We start from the raw sequence: 11,022 nt of genomic DNA on the forward strand, positions 1-11,022 counted from the left end.
CCATGCTATAGAATTGTATCAATGTTGTGTTTTCTTAGTCAGATGTCTTGTTCAGATTATGCCCAAAATTCTTTGCTCCATAATATTATTAGAATTTGTTAGAAGAGTGTTGGAGAAATACTCCATTTGAGTATGGGCAATCAGTATGGTCAGATCTATAGAGCCTGCGATCTAGTTTAGCAATCAAGCAGATAAGCTCCTATAGATTTCCAACTTTTCATTTAGTCTTACTACCCAAAGTTTTACGAGTAAGGCCATTCTATGAGGTAAAATGTTCGCATTCATAAAAATTATGAATTTAGCTCAGTTCATGCATCATGCTTTAGTTTCAGATTCAGATATTCAATCATGATTCAGTCCGTATGTATCTTGTGTATCAACTCAGTCTTTCCTTAGTAGTTCAGCCAAGTCAGTATCATTCGGGGGGCGAACTATCCTAAGGGGGAGATGTGGTAATACCCTGAGTTTTCATATCTTGAATCTCGCAACCTTTCTTCATAAAATCAGATCCAGTCTAAAGTAATGGTTACTCATAAGTTGACTCTTTTGTTTCTATCTCAACCTTATAACAATTCTCATGCCAATGCATGTATTCAAGAAATCATCTCAGTCATGATATTCAATTCATGTATCATGTTTTAGATTCAGTTATGCACTCATTTTCCAAGTCATCCATGTTCAGTAAATGATTTTACTTACCTTGGTACAGTACTCTCAGTTTAACCACTCTCATTCGAGGACGAATGTTTCCAAGGGGGAGATATTGTAATACCCCGTACTAATCCTAGCTTATTTCAACTCTTAGTTGCATACTTAAGGGGTTTAAGCCTTGAAATTTTCACTAAGTGTTGAGGACTTAGCCATTTTTAAGACCTTCTAACTTTGAGGAATTTTAAGTTAACCTTTCGGGCTCCGAGATGATGGTTTTTTAGTTAACTCATGTTCAGTGGTGTAAGAAGCATGTCTCGGGTAAGTTTCAGATTTTTCGGACAAGGATTAGACCCCTTTGGATTCCCCAAAATAGTATCCCACCGCGATTCCACCGCGTTGTGGTGGATATAGCGATGGGTGCCTTGGCGCGTCGCGGTAGAGTGCAAAATAGTAATTGTCATTTTTCAGCGACTCACCGTGATTGCACCGCGTTGTGGTGAGTATAGTGATGATAAAGTCACCGCATAGTAGTGGATCCTAAAACGGCATTCCAATTATGAATTTTAGTTACCAGGGGCAATTTAGTCTTTTTCCACGCCCCCAATTAGTAAAAACTAAAGATTTAACCTTATTCTAAGCATATTACACTCATTCCTCACCAAATTTCTCTCCAAGAAAACCCTAGAGCTTCAACTTTAACTTCAAGAAATCCCAAGTTTCACCGTTCCTTATTCAAGATAACCAAGAATTCAAGTTTTTGGGTTCAAGAAATTCAAGAAGAAGCTTCAAAAACATCATTAGAAATTCAAAGTTCAAGCTTCTACATTCAATTAATCAGATAAGGTATGTGGGGTTATGAACAAGGATACTTCTTTCATCCTAGTACCCAAAAATAGTTTTTAAAGTTAAATTTACATGATTTGCGGTCTAGGATTCATACCTAATTATCATTATTTGAAGTTTATGAAGTTAAAAGTGATTTAAATGTTGAATTGCATGTTTATTTTCACATCTTTATGCACGTGATATGATTTTACAGAGTTTGAATTAAGTTTTATGCATGATATTGTGATTCTTGATTTTAGTATCTTGATATTGTTGAAGTATTTCAAGAAGTATGTTGAGCATGACATTTTGCTATGAATTTGCATGGGTTTTAAGCCCTAAGGTTAAGTATTGATGTTTTCAAGAAGATTTTGCTTTTAAGCACCCTATCACTAGCTTATATTCAGATTTTGAGAAAGATTTGGTCTTTTGATCCTCAGCAAGATTTGGTCTTTTGATCCTCAGCTTAATCCACTTTGCAATTTTTATTACAGTTTACAGAAAACATATTAGTTTTAATTACAGTTTAGAACAAACAGATGCATAATTGGTTTTCATTATAAACCCTTATCCTAGTTTTAAAAGTGGATTTCCTACAGATTGAGCATACAGATTAAAAGGAGTAGTATTTAGCATCGAGTTGGGTATGTGTCCTAGTTCACATGCCCCAGCAATACGATCCAAAGTAGGTATAGATTCAGATTATTCCCATTTATATAGATGACAGATACAGATTGTGATCACTCCTTGGCAAGAGTATGACACCTCTCCCCAACATGGGTTTTCTCCTTAGGGGAACTATACATTGGACATCATGATAACTCACATGGTGTATGTCGGTTAGAAGAAACTCCCTAAAAATGAAGTTCTAAAACAAAATAACATAACAGCTTTTAGAAACTAAGTGTAAAGGCTCATGATTTTATTCAAATATTATTTTACATAAGTCATTAGCTATGACATTTCAGATTTTAGTTTACAGATATAAGGGTGAGTCCTTTTACACTTAGTATGCATGATTTGAAAATAAACTTAACTTCAGTTCTACTTATTCCACTAGCAAAAAGAGTAAAAGTACAACTTTTAGAATTAAGTGTTATGACTCACAAGATTTATATAGTATGTTTTGTCATTCATGATTTTTAGCTTTCAGTTATTTCAGCCAATGTGAGTCATTTTTACTTAGGATGCATCCTTCTACAAGTTTATGTGAATATTGAGATATTGTTTTACTTATGCATTCACCCCAACATGCTCAGTACATTTCAAAAGTACTCATCCACATATACGTCTATGTGCTACATTGTTTAATAGTGTGGGTACCAATTCAACTGTAGTCCATATATTAGGATTAGACAGTTGCAGATTCTAGCCAATAGATGATGAGTCCTCCTACTTCGGGGACTTCAGTTAGATGTTATTTATGTACTTTTCTTTCTTACTCATATGTATTGATTAGTGGTAGTTGGAGTTGCATCCCAGTTATCTATAGTTAGTATAGTAGAGGCTTCACGGATGTCAGTCAGAGTCAGTCATGTAATTTCAGTTTCTCTTTTCATCTTTATCAGAATGTAAAATTGTATCAGTATTGTATTTTCCCAGATTTCATCATGATTATGTTTCAGCATAGTAAACTCAGTGATTTTATGCATATTCAAATCAGTTGCTTAATTTATGCCAGTTCATGGGTTAGCTTGGGATCACTTGTGGTCCTAAACACCGTGTGACATCTAAAAGGTAGTTTTGGGGCATTACATTACCCATCTACTGCAACTAGTAGAACGGATGGGTAATCTGTTGCGACAGATAATTTATATTTTACAACAGATTACCCATCTGTTGCTTTGGTTCTCTGAGCCCTACTCAACAGATTACTCATCTACTGTAAATTATGCAACAGATAGGTAATCTGATGTAACATATATTTAATCTATTTCCATATATGAATCATCTGTTATGACAGAAAGATCATTTGTTGTATAAGTTGTCTCTGTTAACATGTAACCCAACAGACTGCAAATTATTATATGATTTAAATATATCTACCTTTTTTTATATTGTGCATCCATGGATCGTTCCTACTAAGAAGGAGTTGGGGATTTCTTCTTTTATTACTCTAGGTCTTGTTGACTGTAAATTGTTTGACATACTTCATTTTTTTGCCAGTTACTTTAACTATTCTTTTGTTTTGTAGGGTTTTCAAGCAGCTGTTTTTGAGTTGTTACCAAATGATGAGGTTAGAAGGTATGCTAGGCACATCTAGTCCAACTGGAGTCAAGTGTGGAATCAAGAATCAAGTGGTGATACAACAATCCATGTTACATAAGCAATCAAGAGTCAACTACCTCCTAAAAAAATAAAAATATTAGACAGAAGAGGGAACGAGTTGTAGGTACAGAAGATACTGGAGAAGGTGGATCAAAAATGGCTAAGACTGCTGGATTTGGGATCTACACAAGTGGAAAGGGCACCCAAGTATTGAATGTAAGTTTACTTCAACTTTGTTTCTTTAAAGAAAAAAGTAAATAGCTAAGTAAATATACTAAAAATGTTGTTCCTTTTTTTTCTAAAAAAACAGTTAGGGACATCAAGCAAGAGGATCCTACAAACTGGTGCAACTTACGAGGATGCAAGTTCTACAGGAGTTGATCTTGGTTATAAGCCTAGAGGCTTGAGATAGAAAAATAGATATGCAGTCACCATAAATCAGTTGCAGCAGATAGCAAACAAGAAGAAGAAGAAGAAGTTTCTCATGTTGATTATGTGTGCATTTTGTTCTATAACTTGGAGTACCAAACAAATAATTAGTTTCAGTTGTTCCTTTGAATCTTCTAGTACTGAATAGCAGTAACAATTAGTTGCATAGAATAGCGGTCAAATACACATCAAAATAGTAGAGCTAAACCATCATGAAAACCAACAATTTTGGTACATCACACCAGTAGAAATTACACCATGAAAAGTTCAGCAATTACGCTTGAATATCCATGTGCTCAACAACACTAAACCAGTAGCAAATACACCATCATAAAAATTTCAGCAATTAGGCTTGAATATTCATGTGCCCAACAACACCAAATCAGGCGCAATAATGCCAACAATGTAGTATTTTCTTGCTCGATTTTATTTCTCTTCAAAAATCCTAGATTACACGATTTTATTGTAAAGGGTATCATTATTCATACCAATCAAAGTAATTTCATCCATCCAATTTCTATTAAAAAAAGACCACAATTACAAAACAATTACAGGTCAATAATTAATCAACTGATTAAATAAGAAAAATATTACCTTTGAAATCTTACAAGTAAAAAACCTACGAAATGAATTTTGTTTAGTCCAAAAAGTCTTCAATAGAGCTTCATGACCACACTTACAATATCAAAAGTAAAGTTTATCATAAAAAATAGTGGAAGATGAGCTCAACATTGTCAAGCTAAGTTGGAAAAAAAAAAGATGAAAAAACAAATACAAATAGTTTGAAGAATTTGGATAGAGAAAAAAAAATGAAGAAGAAGAATAAAAAGAAGAAGAAGACTTAGGAATTTAGAGTTAAATTTTAGGAAAAAGATGAATTTATAAGACAATGGGGAAAATTAACCGTTGGGGACCAAGTCAGCAAAAATGGGGGTTCAACGCGCCTTGGATGTGTGAATTACACGTGAGTTGCCAACAGGGCAAAAAGTTCCAAACTGATGCCTATTTTAGGTGTTTAAAATAAACGCTGTCTATTTGAGGTGCCAAAGTGAAAGATCGCTGCAACTTTAGGTGTCTGTCGATGGGTTCCGCCTTTTTTATTTTAATTCACTTCACTTTACATGTAGTGGCTATTTTTTATGTGTAATGAAAGTTGAATTTTCTCATAATACAATAGATTGTCTATCTGTACTTATAGATATTCTATTTGTTCTGATAGATAGTTTATCTATTGCAATAGATTGGTCATCTATTGTATTATGTCGATGTTTCTATCTAGGTCTATCTGTTGCAACAGTGGAAAGACCTGTTTGATAATTTCCAACAAATGACCTACATGTTGCAACATATGTGTAAATCTATTTGAATAGATATGTCGTCTGTTGTAATAGATACCTTGTTTGTTGCAATATTTGAATCTAGTATTCAATTTAAATTAATAAGTTTAAATCTAAGGATAAAATAAAATTCATAGAAAACATATAATAAATCAAGCCTTCAGAAATTACATAAAATAAATCAACAAATAAATGAAATGTAAAAAAATTGCTATGGGTACAAATCTCAACAAATAAATCAATAATTTAAGTTTTGATGTCAATAATTCCTAAGGAGGGGTGAGGTTATTACTTTGACAGACTCAAGCTATAAAGATCTACTCAATATGGACAAGTTGTTCTTCATCCAGTGCTATGGAATTTGGTGTTGGTCGTCGTGGATCTTTAATGTCACTTACGTATGATTTCTGTGGTTTTGCTTCTCTGTATTTCCATAAAAAAGATTAGCATATTGTCAATATTATTCAATAGTAACTTCTACTATGACATCCACCTGGAAAGTCAGAATTATCAATGATAATCACAGAGATACAAAAAAATGAAAAAGGGTAACTCTTCTGTTTTAGCAAACAGATTATCTTTCTATTGCAACATATGGATTATCTGTTGGGAAAAATTAAAATATAAGGAAGACTTTATTATAATTTCTAACGGATGAACCATCTGTTGCAACATATGACTCATCTATTTGGAAAAACTAAAATAGTAGAAAGTCTTGATTTAATTTGTCCCAACAGATGAACCATCTGTTACAGTAGATAGGCCATCTATTGGTACAAATAAAAATGGTATAAAGAGTTATTTGATTTGCTGAAATGGATGAGACATATGTTACAATAGATACTGCATCTGATACAATGAGTTAGTCAACTATTGCAACAGATGTATATATCTGTTTGATAATTTTCAGCAGATGTGTCATATATTGTATCAAATTGTTCCTCTATTGCATTCGATGGTTAATCTATTGCATTAGATGGTTAATCTATTGCATCAAATTTTTAATCTGATGGTAAATCTGTTGCATCATATGGTTAATCTGTTGCATCAAATTATTAATTCGATTGTAAATCTATTGTATTAAATTTTTAATCCTATGGTTCTTTTATTGCATCAGATGGTAAATTTGTTACATCAGATGGTAAATCCATTGCATCATATAGTAAATTTATGGCATCAAATTTTTAATCCGATGGTAAATATGTTGCATCAAATGGCTAATCAGTGGCATTACATATTTAATATGATAGTTCCTTTATTGCATCAGATTGAAAATTGATTGCATCAGATAGTAAATCTGTTGCATTAGATGGTTAATCTATTGCATCAAAAGGTTAATCTGTTGCATCAGAAGGTTAATTTATTGCAAAAAAAAGTAGCATGATTTTGTTCAATAGAATAACAGCAATATCACCATTTTTATCAAGAACAAGAACAAATCAACCTAGCAACAGGCGCAACAATAAGAACACCAACATCGTTGTTTTGTTTGTACAAACACAAACAACAAAAATCAAACTTCAAAAAAATGCAACAAATAACAAAAAATTATATTTCACTCGAAAAAAAAAAAAGAAATGCCAGAAAATAGGGTTTTATTCAGACCACATTTCAAATTAAAGCAATAAATATTGAAATTGTTAACCAATACTAAAAGAGAAGTTGGCTCAAGTTCCCCTTTTTCTTCAAAACTAAAAGGCCATAATTTTTTACCTGTGAAGGAAGCAAATGGATGATGAAGAACTCGAAGTTGTTGTGACTAGAGAGCAAGGCTGTCACGGTGATTAATGATTGAAAGTAGAAAAGTAACTCGAATACCAACTATTTATCGTCGGAGGTTGAAGTCACCAAAGATTAAAAGGAGAAATTTATAGAATTATTGGTTGAGAGAAATTGTCTCTCGAGAGAGAGGAGAGAGACGATTTATTTGGAGAGGAGAGGGGAGTGGGTTGATTTGTATTTTTGAAAAGATTAAAAAGTTTTAAAAATATTAATCAAGTCCCTTATTTTTATTCTCTCCGTTTTTCAGATATTATTTTCTTTAGTTCTTTATATTTTTAGAATTTTATTATGTTATTCATCTGTACAATATTTATAATATTTTGGAGGGTGTGGATAACTTGGGTAATTTGCGTGGATAACTAATAGATAACTAGTACTTACTAGTTCTATCATGTTAATTGAAATGCTATGTCATAGTAAATGTAGGGGGGTGCGGATAACTTGGGTAATTTGCATGGATAACTAATAGATAACTAGTACTTACTAGTTCTATCATGTTAATTGAAATGCTATGTCATAGTATTCCTTATTTTTTTGTTTTAACCTTATTAATTCTTCTATATTATTTTTAAGGTATTATATATGTTCCATATCTCTAGTTTTTAGGTAGTCAAGTAGATTCTCTTTCATAAGTATTTCTGTTAATCTTATTTTCTCCATATCTTTTCTCCAATATTCTAAGTATTTGTAGTTTATCATCTTATCCTAAAGTAGTTGTAATACTGCAAATTTCTTTGTAATAATTTATTCTAATTGTACTATATCTGACATTAAATTCTAGGTTATCTATTTCGTTAATTATCCTGTCTTTTTCTTCTATGAATAATTCTATGTCTAAATCATATTTTAAACTATGTTTTAATTCTAGTTGTTTCATGGTTTTATCTATCCAAATTAATCTTTCTTTTAATTGTTTTCTTCCTCTTCTAAGCTGGTTTCTATAATTAATTTCTTCGTATAGCCAACTTTATTTTGCTCTAACTCTTTTAATATATTCTAGCATTTAATCTGTATAATATCCATCTGAGTAATAACTATTATTATCTGAGTAATAACTATCTGAATAATATAAGCTAAGATCATGCATATCTTCTAACCATTCTAGACTTTACGATTCTTCATGAAATATTTTTTCCCATATTATTTTCTTTATGTCTTCTATTTCTAAGTCTTTAATAATACATAAAACAAGTATTTTAATTTCATCAGATATATAGCTTGTCATATTGTTCATATGATGTTTAGGTTTCTATGAATAACTTGGATAACTTGGAATTAGATTTATGAGTTATTAAATGTTTTATCATAATTTTTACTAGTTGTTTGTTTTAATCTTAATAATTCTTGTATATTTTTCATTAAGGAATTCTATATATTTTATATCTTTAGTTCTCATATATTTGTTTCTAGATTTGTTTTCATTAGTTTTTCTATTAATTGTATATTTTTCATATCCATTTTTTCAATATTCTAAATATACATAATTTATCATGGTTGATGTGTAGGTTTGCTATGTAGGTATTTGTAAGAGTAGGTAAGTAGGTGTGGTATGTAATTTATTCTAGCCATATAGGTATTTGTTCTTGAAAAAATCTAGTATCTCAGTTTTCTGTATTTTGTCTTGTTCAAATATTTCTTCTGGTATAATGTAGTCTCTTGTCATACCAATTTTTACTATTGTAACCACTGGTTTAATTTCATCAAATAGTATCTCAGCGGGGGCCGAATAAAATCTTACGTAAAATAGTTGTCCTTTTGTAATTTTTATATATGTCATAATTCCTTTATGTACTTCAGGAATCATGGCTAATTATTTCCCATCTGTTGTATATACTATTGATAATAATCCATAAGAATAACATGTAGCGATTAAATTTGGGCTGGTTCTTGGGAGCGCAATAAGTTTATTATAATTTTGTAACTTTTGGGTTATATACCCTTGGTGTTTTTTGGTTAGCTCAATATCTTGGACGGATTTGGTATTTAGTAAGGTTTGGATTGTATATAAATTTTCAATATAAACACGGGTTAAATGGTTGTAAGCTTGTTTTTTCTAGTTAATTGCTTCTGAATAAGGGTATAATTATGGGGGTACAAATAATTCATTCTTTTGGATATTTGGTGGTGCATAAGGTTTTTCAAATATCTTATTTAGGTTGTAATTCTTTTTCTTTGGTAATTCAGATTTTGGTAAATTTTTTATAGTGGGTAATTCCTTAGTTGTACCTGATGTTCCTACACATGTAACAACCATTTTGGTTTTAAGGTGTGTCCGAACGTCACCTTCTAGGTCTAGTTTTTTAAAGTGTTCTTCCTGCACTATATCTGTGCCTTTGGCTTTTTCCTGTTTTTTAGAGTGCTCATATTGCACTTTTAATTCTGCGACTTCAGTAGTCAGTAGAGTAACTTATTCTTTAAATAATTTCACTTGTTCAAATAATTGAACTAGTAAATCATTCTGAGTAACTTCAATAGTAACTTCTTCTGTTGTTAAATCAGTCTGAGTAGCCTTGTCGTGACAAGTAATCTGCAATGACATTTTTGTTAGTACTAGTTACTTCAATTGTAAATGTAAAATTTAATATGTTCATGACTAGTCTCCGTATTTCCTTTGTTGTAACTGAATTTTGTATTTTCTTTGTTAACCACCAACGTACCTGCATATTATCTGTTCATACAATAAACTTGTTATATACAATATTTGGCTCAAATACTAATAAACATTTATATCATGAGCATAATTCTTTTCTATTTATTTCCCATTTTATCTCTGTTTCATTGAACATGCCTGAGTAGTATCTACAATGATGTTCTAATTTTTCTTCTTCATATCTATATTTAAGTACTCCTCCATAACTATATTCACTTGCGTCTGCTTCTACTATCTATGTAAATTTTTTATTTTCATCTGAAAATTATAATTTTGATAATTCTACAAAGTATTTTTATTTTCTGGACTTGTTTTTTATCTTCTTCGTTGTAATTATATTCTACATCCTTTTAAAAAAAAATCTGTAATGGCTTTAGGTTTTCTGCTAATTATGGTATATATTCTCTTACTTGATTTACTAATCCTAAAAATAATTGTAATTTTTTTTTTGTATCTAATTCTTCTTTTGAGTTTATTATTTTTTGTACTATATGTTGTTGCATTTTTACTCCACTCTTATCTATTTGTATTCCTAAAAATTTTATCTGATTTTTCAGAATTTCAGCTTTCTTTTCACTTAAGCTTATTCTTGATTTTTCTATTATATCTGTAAATTGTTCTAGTAATTTTAAATGTTCTACTTTGGTTTTTGTGAATAGTAGTATATCATCTATATATACTACACAATTAGGTAATTGTTTAGAATAACTATCCATAAAATGTTGATATCTACCTTGTGCATTTTTATATCCAAATGGTAATACGTTCCATTCATAAAGTTCTTGTGGTACCGTAAATGTAGTTAATTCCTTAGAATCTTCATCTAACTTTAAATGGTAAAATCCTGATTTACAATCAAATTTACTAAAGTAATTATATCCTTGTATTTGTCTTATTTTTTCTTTATTATTTCTACCTTATCTATTGAAAATATAGTTATTTCTTCTTTATTTATTGAAAATATAACTAGTTCTATTATGTTTTCAGTATTTTTTATATTTTTTAATTTTTGTGTAATTTTTTCACTTTCTTTTATCCAATCAGTTTTCTTTCTTATTAATAAAATAAGAAAGAAAACTG

General features: G+C 30.6%; 1 protein-coding gene across 1 annotated transcript in view; it reads left to right on the forward strand.

Moving 5' to 3' along the window:
* The window catches only part of LOC124898531, a 13,224-nt gene extending 9,068 nt beyond the window's left edge, over nucleotides 1-4,156 (forward strand). Inside the window, exons 2-4 of the mRNA XM_047412167.1 lie at nucleotides 3,671-3,720; nucleotides 3,846-3,960; nucleotides 4,055-4,156. Of these exons, the coding sequence (XP_047268123.1) occupies nucleotides 3,671-3,720; nucleotides 3,846-3,960; nucleotides 4,055-4,156 (267 nt within the window). The remainder of the gene's footprint in view (nucleotides 1-3,670; nucleotides 3,721-3,845; nucleotides 3,961-4,054) is intronic.
* Nucleotides 4,157-11,022: the final 6,866 nt, after the last annotated feature.

The sequence above is a fragment of the Capsicum annuum genome, chromosome 5 (genome assembly GCF_002878395.1).
Source record: "Capsicum annuum cultivar UCD-10X-F1 chromosome 5, UCD10Xv1.1, whole genome shotgun sequence".
NCBI lineage: Eukaryota > Viridiplantae > Streptophyta > Magnoliopsida > Solanales > Solanaceae > Capsicum > Capsicum annuum.